This window comes from Littorina saxatilis, linkage group LG9 (genome assembly GCF_037325665.1).
Source record: "Littorina saxatilis isolate snail1 linkage group LG9, US_GU_Lsax_2.0, whole genome shotgun sequence".
Taxonomy (NCBI): Eukaryota; Metazoa; Mollusca; class Gastropoda; order Littorinimorpha; family Littorinidae; genus Littorina; species Littorina saxatilis.
In genome coordinates, this window is record NC_090253.1 from 59,212,556 (window position 1) to 59,227,878 (window position 15,323).

Here is a 15,323-nt window from a genome sequence, read left to right on the forward strand (position 1 = left end):
CGTGCTAAAAACATGTGTGAACGTGGGAGTTTAAGCCCATGAACAAAGAAGAAGAAGTATTGCTCAAAAGCAGTTGCATTTTTGACTCACCTGAGCAGTTAGCGAGTCATATAAAATGCAGTGTAATTAGTCTGTATCATACACGTCCTTCTGGTTGGCATGTGTAAAAAAAAAAAAAAAAAAGTAGTCAAATCTGACTATGCTCTTTTGTTGTTGTTGTTTTATTTTTAAGTAACAGCCAGTGACTGCAATGAGTATAGTATAGCACAGAACAGCATGCATAGCGTTGCATTGCATAGCATATAGCACAGCATAGCATAGCTTGACATATTATCAGTATGTCTGTGTGTTCAGCTGGCTGTAGCAACCAGAGCGTGACATGTCCAGGCGAAGGTTTTGTGGACAAGTCTTGTCGCTGTATGTGTCCCGGAGACCCCACACAGGAATGTACCCGTCCTGGTAAGTGTCAAGGTTTCAGGGTTTTATTAGAACTCATCACATGCAGGTAAGTAAAAATAAATAAGGTAAGCCCATTGATTTCAATGTAATATTGAATTATGAACTAATGTTGAGGAATTTTAAGTTTTTATCATTCTAAATTAGTATGTCCTGATGCGTGCAAGCGCGCAAGTGTGTGTCTGGGTTCGTGTGCGTGTGTGTGTGTGTGTGTGTGTGTGTGTGTGTGTGTGTGTGTGTGTGTGTGTGTGTGTGTGTGTGTGTGTGTGTGTGTGTGTGTACACTTTTGGGTCCGTTTTCCAATATGATTTAAAAATGCATGTTACAGATGTGAACGAGTGTGCCAGTAACCCATGTCGGAACGGAGGAACCTGTAACAACCTGGACGGGAGGTACACCTGTACCTGTCCTCCAGGATTTAACGGAACTACCTGTCAGTTCAGTAAGTAGGCCCTGGTCTTTGTATAGTCTACTTTCTTGTCAGTCATCAGTTTCCACTTAAACAGATAATATCCCTTAGATCTTCAAAAGTAGCAAGATATGTTTACACTCACAGCTCCAAGTATTAACGGTGGTTTACTGTGAGAATGTAAATGTCCCTATTTTTATTTAGCTCTTTAAAAGAATGTTATATAAATAGGTTACACACTCCGAGTTCTAAAAATCGTGCATGTTTTCCCTAGGGTCGATTTTCCTGTATTACCGAGCCTATTTAGGACGAGGTGTGTAAGCTTTATACCCCATTACTCCGACGTTTTCATTAAAAAACACCACTTTTTGACACAAACTCTGCGAGTTCCTGTTTTCTGCTGGCCAAACCTTCAGCGACCGCAAATCCTGTCATCAAATTCATGTGCGAAACGAGTCCCCTTTTGTCTGTTTGGTAAACGCGCCATAAAACGTCTGCTTTTGTATTTAGTCATCAATACTGTTAAGAAAACGAATTACAGAGATTGCGCAGTTCAATGCATTTTAAAAAAAAACTCGTGTAAATCTGGTACGACACAGCAAGCCATGTAGTATTCTCTCTTTATCTTGTGAGATTGTCGTGTGATCGCGTTTGACCTGTGAATATTCATCTCGTCAGGTGAGTGACTCTGATTGGCTAACAGTCAGCATATTAGAAATAACTCATAATACAACATACCATACAAAATTGTAATTCAATCAAGATGGCGTTTCAATTAAACAGATTCTGTGATTGATCAGAATGGACCAACTCATTAAAACTTACCGGTCATAATTTCTCGATGAACACTATAGTTACAAACGCCAATGATCACCTGCTGGCGAGACGCATTGATACAACCTTAACTAATGTCAGTTAGCTTTGAGGGTCATTTTACAAGTAAAGCTTATATCCTCAACTGGGCGAACTCGACTAGGCGAAATATATTTCGCGAAGCTGGCTGCACGAAGCTTTAGCAGTAAGTATTCGGTAAAAATGACTCCGCGAAGTCTTCGCGAAGTTCACTTCGGGCTCAATTTAAGGACGGGCTTAAGAACTATAGATCAAGGACCACAAAAGACCGAGACCATGAGTTATGCAACATGAGGACGACGATTGCTTGACGTAAGTTAAAGCATGAATTCTTCCGGGCTACATCAGTCAATGCCAAGCATCGCTTTTGGGATGGAAAGCAAATTATTGTGAGTTTTCTGTCTAGAGACCAGTCACCCAAAAAAGGATAAAGGAACAGGGGCGGATCAGTTCATTTTATGGGGGGGGGGGGGGGGGTTCCAAAAGTATATTGTGAAGATATGGGTGCGAAGCGCCGAGCCGACGGGGCGAAGCACCTAGCTTGCTAGGAGGGTCCGGGGGCATGCTCCCCCGGAAAATGTTGAAAAAAAAGTTGCAAAATGGTGCAATCTGGTGCATTCTGAGGATGATCATTACCAGTTTCAGGCAGCAGATTTTGTCACTGATTAATACCCCAAAAATTGAAACTCAATGTAAAATAAAGAAATGCATACCTCACTCAATATTTTTATTTTTTTGGCTGGGGGGGGGGTCCGGAAACCCCAGAACCCCCCCCCCCCTCGTCCGCCCCTGAAGGAATGTGACAGAAAAAACAAAACAAAGGCAGAGTAATAAGATAGGAGTACGGAATCACATTTCTTGAGACTTTACCCGTGCAGATCATTGAATTGAAAATACTATGTGAACAGAACAGAACCAATTGGGTCTGTTTGCAACCGCATGAAAGCATGACAGAGATCGTCGTCAGATCGAATTACAATAACAATGACAGGCTGCCTTCTGAAACTTCTCGGTTGTCATCGTGGATTGACGCCCTCCCAAAGCCTTATTGAAGCCCTGCAGTGCATGAGTAATAATAAAATAATAATGGACATTTATATAGCGCTTCTCCACAGCTCGAAGCCCTTTACAAGTTCAATTTACAAGTTAAATCAATAACCCAACACGATATATACAACTAATACAATTTGTCTCAAATGAAAAAGAAAATACTCATCAAAGGGCACATAATGCATACTTGCATAAAATACAAGAGAATCACATTTTTTCCCAGGGCAGCACATAGCACAGTCAAAACACGCACACAAACACATACGACAGACAAATGCTCACAACAAGCACACATGCACAATCGCGCGCGCACACACACACACACACACACATAGACACACACACACACACACACACACACACACACACACACACACACACACACACACACACACACACACACACACACCAGGTCAGTTACGTACTCATAGAGAATAATGTTTGGGATAGAGCTAGTAAGTAGTGTTTTTGTTTACAAAATTGACCATACTTTTACCGCCATTTAGGCAGCTATATATACCATGTTATCGGGGGAATAACCAACCTTTTCTGGGACCCATCTTTTGAAACATATATATTACAAACCAAAACAGACGTTTTCCTAAGGTATGTCTTTGTGTGCGCATGTGTGTGTGTGTGTGTGTGTGTATGTGTGTGTGTGTGTGTGTGTGTGTGTGTGTGTGCATGCGTGCGTGCGTGCGTGCGAGCGAGCGAGTGTATGCGTGTGTGTATGTGTGTGTGTGTGTGTGTGTGTGTGTGTGTGTGTGTGTGTGTACCTGTGCTCGAGGCTGTCACGGAACTACCTCTCAGTTCAGGAAGTAGGTCCTTTTAAAAAAAAAAATTTAGGTATTTTTTTTTAAAGTTTAGTTAAATTTTTGTGTGTTAATGCAAAAGAAAACAAAATTAAAATTTCATTGAAGAAAAAAAAAAAAAAAAAAAAAAAAAAGACCAATGAAGAAGGATATGCTCACCGCCCAAAAAGAAAAAAAAAAGAAAAAAAAAAAAAAAAAGACGAAAGAGGCAAAAAAGATGGGTTAAAGCAACCTTGCATGCAACTGAGGTAAAAAAAAAAAAAAAAAAAAAAAATGTTTGTGTGTATTGTTTTCATCTTCATTCATCCTCTCTCCTCTTGCTTGTCCCGACGCTTGTTCCGTCTCTCAGTATGTTCTCACGCCGCCCCCTCCCAGCACTCGCTGCTACATCCACCCCTGAACTTCGTTCCGCCGCCAGACTTGTTTTTTGCGCTTTTTGAGTCTACCAGTGTTGGTCAGACACCTGGGCAGTAGGTCCTTGTCTGTGAATACTTTTTGTTGTTGTCAGTAATAACTGTCAAGTTGTTTGTTACTTGAATAAGGAAAATGATCTCGCTTACATCTCCAAAACTGACAAGATATACTTACACTCACAACCATTAGTGGTGAGTGTGGTTTACTTTGAGAATGTAGATAAAACACTTTTATGTTCAGGATTGTTAAAACCACTTTCAACATCTTGACGAGTACATGTTGTACATTACTTTGTTCATTTATTTTGTGTATTATGACATTTCAAATTTTGGCCACTTCATATTTGGTTTTATGCAGTATAGTGTTGTGTAACCCGACAGAAGTTGATGGCGACTCACGAGTACGTTACAAACATGACTTTAGACACTGACATGCTTTGCCTCGCCTGTGATACTGTTACAGGTGTCAACGAGTGTGCCAGTAACCCTTGCCTGAACGGTGGTACCTGTCGCGATGGCAGTGGAAACTACACGTGTGCCTGTCGTACAGGGTTCACTGGATCTCGTTGCCAAAGTCAGTTGTCTTTATCTAAATTCACAATACATTTCTTTCAGATAAGCCAGAATTGTTCTTCTCGATTGTGCACGAAGATACAATTTCTGTACATAAATAGCCATATAAAATTGCACAGTGTAAAACAGGAATTTTAAGACGCACAAGAACTTTAATCAAATATTTTGTTAAATACTACCCGTCATAAAAAAAAAACTAGGCAGATGCGTTTATGGGCAGATCTTTGTTATGAGACAGTTTATTGTAAAACCAGTAATAAGGCTAGAAAGGCCATACATTCCCAACAATATTCAACAAACGGATTGATTTGCACAGTGGAACCTACAACACAGACACCCCCCCCCCCCCCCAAACAAATCAAATTCACAAATCGGGGTTTATATGACATGTGTCAGCATAAATCACCGAAAGTTTGAAGGCAATGCGTTGAGGGGTTACTGCAACGTGTTGTTTTTGGTCTCATTGCTTTGCTAAAACGGCTTCAAAAACCGTCTTTTACGGATGTGTAAGGTCATTTAAGACATTTGGTCTGCTGCTATTTTATATGTCAGAAAGAGTTTAAAAATGTTTGCTGACTCAACACAAAAAATAGATTTTTGTAATCTTCAAGAACATCAAGAACAAGATTCATCAATTAAAGATGCGCTATACATACTCAAATTTTATGAAAATATTTTATCAGAAAAGGATGATTTGAGCCTCTTTCACAGCGCTGAGCGTAAATGTCACCCTTCGCCTATCACGCTTGACTGAGCATGGCTCTTGAAAGAGCATTTTTCAAGATTTTGTTTCCGTTTAAATAAGTGCGCTGCTTGCAGCCGTGGTTGAATATGTATTAGATTTGAGTCTAATTTGAAGCTTAAACTTTTTTGAATGCCTGCCAATTTTCAAGTTTGTTTCTGTTCAGTCGGACAGGGTAGCCTACATTAATATTTTTAAAACTCTTTCTGGCATGTCACATAGCAGCATAACTTCTGTCTCAAATGGTTTTAAATTGCGTGTGTATTCAACGACATGTACGTGTCTTTCATGACCCATACATAAATCCCACAGGATTTTTTCTGGAGTTCGTCTATTTGGATTGAAAGCAATGATTAGTGACCGTCTCTGACTTCTTATTACAGAGGTTTAGAACCACTACGTACGTGTAACCAAGTTTATACCCGTACTTGTAGCCATGGCGTCACCGTACACATGCTAGAAACTTGGTCCATATTCCCCACATTTGGAACTGCAACGATTTTAACGCAGACGGTCATCTTAGCGAAAGAAAACACGTCCAAGTCCATATCTATAATGCTTAATTATCACTGATTTGTTTTGTGTATACGCAATACATGTATACCGGTACATGTGCCTTATATTTAATGTCATATTTCGGCTCAGTTTAATGACTTGTTTGATGCCTCTTAGCGTCTTGTTTGTCTACCAGTCAGCATCCTTTTAACCCCCCCCCCCAACCCCCCCCCCCCCCGCCCCAACCCCCCCCCCCCCACCACACACACACACACATAGACACACACACACACACACACAACCCCCGTCCTCCCTTCCCTTCTTTGTGACGTCAAATGAAAGCCTACCTCAAACGTTATCACCATAACTGAATTTTCAGGCACGATCCCTTTAATGATGTGTACTCTGCATGTCGGGTCTAAGCTGCGGAGATTCATTTCGAGTTTTGTGTTGTCATGGGTAATTTTGATTAAGTTTGGTGAAGAGTAAAGGGCTTCTAACTTGCAATGTGCATGTCTATTTCAGCAGTGACCTGTAGCGATGACTTCAGTGTGTGTGCTGCCTGGTCAAACATCGTATGTGCGAACACCTATCTGGCTGACAAATGCAGGAAAACATGCCGGCGCTGTTCTCAAGGTATCCCATGTAAATGATTGTTATCCATATTAGATGTGTTCAGGATTGTACATGTATACAGTAAGGCCGCACCGTCACCTTGACACCGTGATACCAACAAATAAACAGGCTAGGCACTTTCTGTGCAGATTGATCTCTTTTGGATTCATATACAGTAATACTGCGTTTTAAATACTTTGCAACGCATGTAACCCAAACAAACCATGTGCCCGTACTCCTTCTTTTAAAAACACAGCTTCGGCCCCTATCGATTTTAAGAAAACAATGTTCTTGTGCAACAATTGAAACTGGCTTTGCATGCGATTACAGTATATTTATGGCATAGTTAATAAATACACTTACAAGTCGTATATGTTTATTATTTTTACTGTTGAGTTAAGGTACAGTATTAAACATGATGTCAAAAAAGTTTTATGAGGGACATTTTGAAAACTTTTGTGTCTGTGCATTGTTCTGGTTTTGTAAACTCCGGGATCTGCCCACAGGCCTCTTTTAATTGGATTACTCTCAACCCCCTAGCTGTAAATGTTTTCAGTTATAAAACATGCCTTGGCACTATGTCAATCCCTTTTGCATTTTAATAATATCTGATAAAATATGTCAATCTAGATCAGGCTTAGACTCAGAAAGACTTGTATTTCGGCAACATGACTGATGAGCGACTCAGTGACGTAGCGAGAGATGCGGTTCGTAGACCTGTGTAACGAGATTCTGTTGAAGTAATTCGATGCTAACCCTGCAGACTTTTGTTTTGCCACAATTAAAACACATTAATTTTTGTTGTTAGCTGTTTTTTTCATTGTTAATGTGTAATGCACAATTAAACCCCCCCCCCCCCCCCTTTTATTTTTAAGACACCCCCACCCCTCCCCGGCCCAATTTAAGACCTCTCTCCTTTTAAGACTTGCTGTTGTAGACTTTCTGTTCATAACCTCTGTAAACATAACCCCCATTTGGGGCCCAAAAGGACTGTTATGCCGGGGTGGAAGTAGAGATCAGCGCACACCTCTGACAGTCAAATCCAGCTCCTGGCCTTCACGTGGCGGGCCCTGTCTTCGACTAACAGGAGAAGGGATGCAGGCGGGTCACTGGCGCCTTAAAACCAGCTGCTTTGGGCAGATGGGGCTCGTCAACCTTGGATGGTCGCTCATCTAGGAGACTGAGGACAACTCCGATTTCAAAACCCGCACTGCCTTGTGTGCGCCTTGGGAAAGGCAAAGGCTACGAGAAGGAAAACTTCGACAACAAACCCGGGTAGAGTGGACTCGACAGCCCAGCAAGGCAGCTACTCTTGGGGAGGAGGCAACCCTGAGTAAGAACCTCAACCACCGAAGACGGAAGACAGCAGCCAACTTGGCGTGGGGAGAAAATCGGCTGTCTAACGCTTCCACGATAATATTCATCGAACGCAGAAGAAGAAGAATAACCCCATTTTAAGACTCCCTCCTTTTTAAGACCTCGAACTTCTCAGATTTTTGGAGGTCTTAAAAGGGGGGTTTAATGTACTGCATTTTGTTTACTAATGTTGTTCCTGGCCTCAGGCCCAGTGATTCGTGTTGCTTCAGTGGTTGGCGAACGAATTCCGCAGTGAAAAATGCCAAATAAGTGCCTCGTGAGCATTGTTCAATATTACAATTGATCACCGAAAATGTAAAGGCAGGGCTGACAGGGCTCAAAACTGTAAGGTTCAGCAGCTAAAGTTGCTTCTGCCACGAATACTGCCTGTGACGTCATCGGAATTTTTACCCAGAATTCACAACTTCCGTACTCTCGCGGACATTCGCGATACAATGGCCGCCAGATCGGAACTTCTTATTACAGAGGTCTAGAACCACTACGTACGTGTAACCAAGTTTATACCCGTACTTGTAGCCATGACGTCACCGTACACATGGTCCAGATTCCCCACATTTGGAACTGCAACGATTTTTATCGCAGACGGTCATCTTAGCGAAAGAAAACACGTCCAAGTCCATATCTATAATGCCTAATTATCACTGATTTGTTTTGTGTATACGCAATACATACATATGCCTTATATTTAATGTTGTCACATTTCGGCTCAGTTTAATGACTTGTTTGATGCCTCTTATCGTCTTGTTTGTCTACCAGTCAGCATCCTTTGACCCCCCCCCCAACCCCCCCCCCCCCCCCCCCCCCCGCCCCAACCCCTCCCCCCACACACACACACACACAACCCCCGTCCTCCCTTCCCTTCTTTGTGACGTCAAATGAAAGCCTACCTCAAACGTTATCACCATAACTGAATTTTCAGGCACGATCCCTTTAATGATGTGTACTCTGCATGTCGGGTCTAAGCTGCGGAGATTCATTTCGAGTTTTGTGTTGTCATTATGGGTAATTTTGATTAAGTTTGGTGAAGAGTAAAGGGCTTCTAACTTGCAATGTGCATGTCTATTTCAGCAGTGACCTGTAGTGATGACTTCAGTTGGTGTGCTGCCTGGTCAAACACCGTATGTGCAACCACCTATTTGGCTGACAAATGCAGGAAAACATGCCGGCGCTGTTCTCGAGGTATCCCATGTAAATGATTGTTATCCATATTAGATAGGGACTGGGTGGCCGAGTGGTAACGCACTTGCGCTCGGAATCGAGAGGTTGCGTGTTCGACCCTGGGTCGGGCCGCTATTTTCTCCCCCCTTTCCTAACCTAGATGGTGGGTTCAAGTGCTAGTCTTTCGGATGAGACGAAAAACCGAGGTCCCTTCGTGTACACTATATTGGGGTGTGCACGTTAAAGATCCCACGATTGACAAAAGGGTCTTTCCTGGCAAAATTGTATAGGCATAGATAAAAATGTCCATCAAATACCCGTGTGACTTGGAATAAAGGCCGCGAAAGGTGAACATTCGCCTAACAGGCTTGAGGTTTGCTGGTCGATGTGAATGCGTGATATATTGTGTAAAAAATTCCATCTCACACGGCATAAAGCGCTTTGAACTTCGGATAAGGCGCTATATAAATAAAGAGAATAATAAAAAATAAAAAAAAATAAAAAAAATGTGTTCAGGATTGTACATGTATGTATACAGTAAGGCCGCACCGTCACCTTGACACCGTGATACCAACAAATAAACAGGCTAGGCACTTTCTGTGCAGATTGATCTCTTTTGGATTCATTTATTTCGTTATTGACCCGCCCAATATGAGCAGTGAGCATTTTGTTTTTTGGGGGGTTCATGATGTTCGTGTGGAGTTGCGTAATGGGGCCATCTAATTAACCTATTCAGTCTCGCCTCACTGACCGATGAACATGCACGTACTTTGAGGCATATATCAGGGCCGGACCAAATGAGTTGTAAGGGGGGGGGGGGTCCTGGGGCATGCTCCCCCGGAAAATTTTTGAAAAACGGTCAAGTTAAAATCTGTGCAATCTGGTGCATTCTGGGCCTTGTTTTGAGGGTTAAGAGCAGCATTGTTTTGGTGCTAAAACTAGTAAAAAAAAAAAAACACTCCGAAAGCAAGGTACATGCTTTTTCCAGGGGTGGGGTTCCGGAACCCCTGGACCCCCCCCCCCCCCCCCCCCTGGGTCCGGCCCTGTATATCGCAAGGTCATGCAAGATTTGCCGCTCGACTGTGCGGCCTTCGCCGATAGTGTGAGTCCCCTATTGCCTCACTGCATGTAAAGGCCTGGGAAGCTGAGAAAATCTGCCCAAATATTTCCACTGGAAGATTAGCAACGAAACGAAACTGAATCCGTGGCTCATAGTAAAGTATTTCAGTATTGCAAAACATTAGTTGTAGACTTCTTGAACGTAAAATTATCCATGAACAAACAGAGTGCTAACGTTCTTGAAGTGGTAAACAAGAATATCTTGTTTAAGAGTGAATAAAACAAATCACTGGCATCAGATCAGGAAACATACTGTTCTACAAAATAAGTTAAGCAAGCTGTGCGTGTGTTACTATAGTGCAGCATGTTTCTTTTTGTTACAGAATAAACCATCAGGAAGCGTCATGACTACAGATACTGATCCGGCCAGACCCTAGAACCATCGGAATCCAACATTTTGACTTATCAGCAAATGTTCTAGACAATAAGTGATTTTGAGACATTTTTTAATTAAGGCACCAGCACTGACGAAATGTTAACGGCAAACTCGAACATGCTTAGCAGCCATTCTGCCAGTATTATGAATCTGGCTGTGGCTACATCCACGGGTCCGTGCCTCGAGTCCCCCATGCTAAATCCACGTCACTGACAAGGGACGCTACTCTTGCCCAATATTTTCCTGCTTTCGGTTCGGCACTTAACAGACATGACTAGGACGTCAGCTGTAAAATATCAATGTCATAATTCCATGTTTAGACTTTATGAGCAGTATACAGCGTTCTCTGTGGTGACATTGCAACATTGCAGCCCCCCCCCACTCTTAATACGAACCTCACCTGAACTTGCATGTTTATTCGGGATTTGCACTTTCCTAGTTTGCGGTGATTTTTGATGCAGTGTGAAGCATGTGTCGATTGTTCAAATGTTTAAGTGAATGTTGTCAACGTGTGGACTAAAGCTACCAACCGGAAGATGAAGAATGATGTATTGGTCTTCCCTATTCGCTAGATTGGTGCTGAGGGGCTGAACTCCGCAAGTCACAACTGTCCACAGTACTCCCATGATTTTGAATTCACCATTTTTTGCTCTCTTAAAATCTAAGAAGATCAAGCGGTCGTTCAGCAATGAGTTTGGGAATTCAGTTACTTCTCTTTATTGTTACAAGACCCAACACAGGGTCTGTTATTTTATGAAAACAAATTGCAACACAAATTGATTCTTCCTCCTCCTCCATCTCAACAATATGGCGCCAAGAGTCCCGAGTGCCAACGCGAGGCTTCGACTGCCGAGTGATTCCGAACGATTCCGAGATTCCGCGGAAATGACGTCACTGACGTGGATATAGCATGGGGGACTAGAGGCACGGACCCGTGGATATAATTATAGTCACTACCAAACATCTGTTTTGCTGTAGGAGTCATTTTACGGTTGAAGATTTCTAAAGGTATTGGAACATCCAATAGGCCCGTATATTGTTTGATGTTATTACAGTTTTTATATACGATACGTCTTTCTTTAAGTAAGTTACGAAGTTCTATTTTGTGATACTGGTGGTACTTTTAAGCTGAGTACCCTCTTAAGGTAGACTGATCGGGTCTAATTCGATCACATCTTACCGTACTGGGCGTCCCTAAGTGGGCATACACATAATACTACATTCGTCGCATAACGCATAGGGGAAGGTTGCCTTATATGGACCACTTTTTTTTCATACTGATAACCAGCTTGTTTACTTGCAAATAAGTTTTCTTTTGTGTTTGGTAGTTCGTCTCTCTTTATTAACCACCAGGCCTAATTAGAGCGAAGTAGGCCCAACTATAGACATTCTGATTCAGCAAAAATTAAATAAAGAAGAACTCACAACTGGTCCATATTAGGAGCCTGGGCACCTAATATGAATCAGTGAAGAGGCCTTCACGAATCACTCTAAAATTCCCCATTTACGTCATAATAACATGATACAAATTAGTGTGCAAATCAGACTAATTCAAATATACTTTAGATTTATCTGTTTCTGTTTGACGAGAACATTATTTGAAGCAAGACATGATACCAAAGAGCTGATCAAATGCAAAAACAAAGAGAAAATAAATGAAATTATTAACTTCCACAAAAAGAAGACTATTCGTTTTGTTGTTTTCAAAGCTCGAGGAATAGTTATAGGTTATTTTCAGCAAGCTTCTTAATGAATTATTGAAACCATCCTTTAGCTTTTATTTTCTTCTATATTTGATGAATGTGGTGCATATATCGAGACGCCGATGACAGAAGTGGTCGAATAAGACCATGTCAGTTTAACGATAGCGCAAATATGCGAACAGATTTCATTATTTTAAACTCTCACAAGGACGCTTTTAGTAACTCTTGGCTACATAGATGATAAAAGAGTTCATGAATTAAACATCTTTACTCATTTAAGAACTGATGTATTCCACAATTTCTGTGTGTGTGTGTGTGTGTGTGTGTGAAAGAGAGGGAGAGTGCGCGTGTGTGCCAACGTGTGCGTGTGCACATGTGTGTGTGCGCGTGTGTGTGCGCGTGTGTGTGGGTATAGATGAAGACAGAAAGAAAAGGGCTAGCACGTATGTATGTGTACGTTTGTGTATGTGCATGCATTTGTGTGTGTTGACGGTGTGTACACATGTGTGCCCGCATGCGCGCGCATGTATGATCAGGGTTAGTGCACTTATCCGTCTGTCTGCGTGTGTGTATGTGGTAGTTGTGCGTGTGTGTATGTGGTAGTTGTGCGTGTGTGTATGTGGTAGTTGTGCGTGTGTGTATGTGGTAGTTGTGCGTGTGTGTATGTGGTAGTTGTGCGTGTGTGTATGTGGTAGTTGTGCGTGTGCCCGCCTGCTTTCCAGTCTCACACACGCACACATAAACACACACACACCATTACCATCATGACAACAACAGCAGCAACTCATCCAACCAATTATTTCATTCCATAACTCCCATTAAAACTATGTGTTCATTGAGAAGTTAGCCAGCAAACATGGCAGATAAAATTTACACACACACACTCACACACAAGTACACACTCATATTTCACCACCACAACAACTCTTAAACCAGCCATAATTACCGCAGCCACCACCACCAGTAAAAACAACACCCCACTCACTATACACACAAAACACCGTTCTCATAACATGCGATTTGTTGCAAAATTGGCCCGCTGACGCGACAAAGCAAGTGCATAACGTTAAACACAGCCTGTGTCAGGGTCAGGTTTACCGCCACAGCAGAATAACAACAGAACTCTGTACTTGATTTTATTCCAACCCAAAGAAACTGCCATGAAGTGTTAACAAAATCAAATGATTTTCACAAAACTATACAGCCGTGCATTATAATCATTCACCTGCAGGTCGACTGACAGAGTGACCAGGATCTGATCAAACTGTGGCACAAAAACACCTTTCTTCTTTGAAAACCAAAATTAAATAGGTTACAAATCTCGTCTCAGTGGATATTAACAATAATGGTCTGACACTTCGCGCTCATGAAAAAGCTTGCTGAAGCTCGCATTTTTCATGATCCGCAAACTTCAACCATATTTTTAAAATCCAATGAGACTCGGCGTGTAACCTCGACATAACTTCTGTTACGATTTGCACACTACTTGCAGTTAAGACAAAAATCTTCAACATCAACAAAAAGTTTGTACAAACAATATCATGTTAGTATCACAGGACTTGTTGTTGAAATAAGACCAGTTATATTATTTGCCAGTCTGATTCATAACTCAACCAATGAAGCCGATTTTTGAGTCACTTGAGAAAAAGTGACTCTATGTAATCGGTCAGTGTTAGTCTGTCCGGCCGGCCGTCCGGCCGGCCGTCCGTAGACACCACCTTAACGTTGGACTTTTCTCGGAAACTATCAAAGCGATCGGGCTCATATTTTGTTTAGTCGTGACCTCCAATGACCTCTACACTTTAACGATGGTTTCGTTGACCTTTGACCTTTTTCAAGGTCACAGGTCAGCGTCAAAGGAAAAATTAGACATTTTATATCTTTGACAAAGTTCATCGGATGTGATTGAAACTTTGTAGGATTATTCTTTACATCAAAGTATTTACATCTGTAGCCTTTTACGAACGTTATCAGAAAAACAAGGGAGATAACTAGCCTTTTCTGTTCGGCAACACACAACTTAACGTTGGGCTTTTCTCGGAAACTATAAAAGTGACCGGGCTCAAATTTTATGTGAACGTGACTCCCAGTGACCTCTACACTTTGACGTCTGCTTTGGTGACCTTTGACCTTTTTCAAGGTCACAGGTATGTCTTGAATTCTTCAGGTATGCATTGTGTTGTGAATAGCAATTTCTTCCTGTCCATCTGATGCCTCATATAATATTCAGAACTGCGAAAGTGACTCGATCGAGCGTTTGCTCTTCTTGTTTAGGTAAGGTAGCGGTCCTTGATTGAGCTCGATGTCGACTTAGCAAAGACTTTTTAATGAACAAGAGGCAAAGCCTTCAAGGCTCACGTAAGAAATCGACAAACAGTAACACAAACTCAATCACTCCGTCACACATACACACACACACAGTAAGCATAGGTGAAACTGTGCAAGAAAGCGAGACACTAGATCTGCCAACTAGTCTCGGCCCGCTCACAATAACAATGACCGAGACTTTCAGTAATTCCTTTGCGTGACGCCGGTCTAACCCTCTTACGTCATAATGTGACGTCTTCAAATGTTAAAGTTTCTATCACACAACACTTTTGACCAAGACGTAATCTTCTTATGCGAGCTTTATTCATAGACTCGGAAATGTTAAAGTTTCTATCACACACACACACACGCACGCACGCACGCACAGACAGACAAAAGTTAGCATCGCATAGGCTACACTTACGTGAGCCAAAAATCAGTGCTAAAGCTGTGTGCAGCCAGCTTCACAAAGCATACTTTGAGAAGGCCACTTCGCCCAATTAATGACATTGAGGTTTAGGAGTACTGTATTGTAACATTTAGCACATCAAGCAAGGGCAGGACTCTGTAGTCTGTACTTTCTATCTTTCTTTCTTTGGTGTTTAACGTCGTTTTCAACCACGAAGGTTATATCGCGACGGGGAAAGGGAGGAGATGGGATAGAGCCACTTGTCAATTGTTTCTTGTTCACAAAAGCACTAATCAAAAATTTGCTCCAGGGGCTTGCAACGTATATTACCTTACTGGGAGAATGCAAGTTTCCAGTACAAAGGACTTAACATTTCTTACATACTGCTTGACTAAAATCTTTACAAAAATTGACTATATTCTATACAAGAAACACTTAACAAGGGTGAAAGGAGAAA

General features: G+C 41.9%; 1 protein-coding gene across 8 annotated transcripts in view; it reads left to right on the forward strand.

Annotated features, from left to right (window-relative positions):
• The window catches only part of LOC138976625 (nematocyst expressed protein 6-like), a 25,240-nt gene extending 14,645 nt beyond the window's left edge, over positions 1 to 10,595 (forward strand). The window contains exons 9-14 of one of the 8 annotated variants that reach the window (XM_070349486.1): positions 355 to 459; positions 785 to 898; positions 4,456 to 4,566; positions 6,328 to 6,438; positions 8,863 to 8,973; positions 10,395 to 10,595. In XM_070349486.1, the coding sequence (XP_070205587.1) occupies positions 355 to 459; positions 785 to 898; positions 4,456 to 4,566; positions 6,328 to 6,438; positions 8,863 to 8,973; positions 10,395 to 10,399 (557 nt within the window). In that variant the 3' untranslated portion in view covers positions 10,400 to 10,595. The remainder of the gene's footprint in view (positions 1 to 354; positions 460 to 784; positions 899 to 4,455; positions 4,567 to 6,327; positions 6,439 to 8,862; positions 8,974 to 10,394) is intronic. The other 7 variants (XM_070349487.1, XM_070349488.1, XM_070349490.1 and 4 more) reach the window with 7 other exon arrangements.
• Positions 10,596 to 15,323: the final 4,728 nt, after the last annotated feature.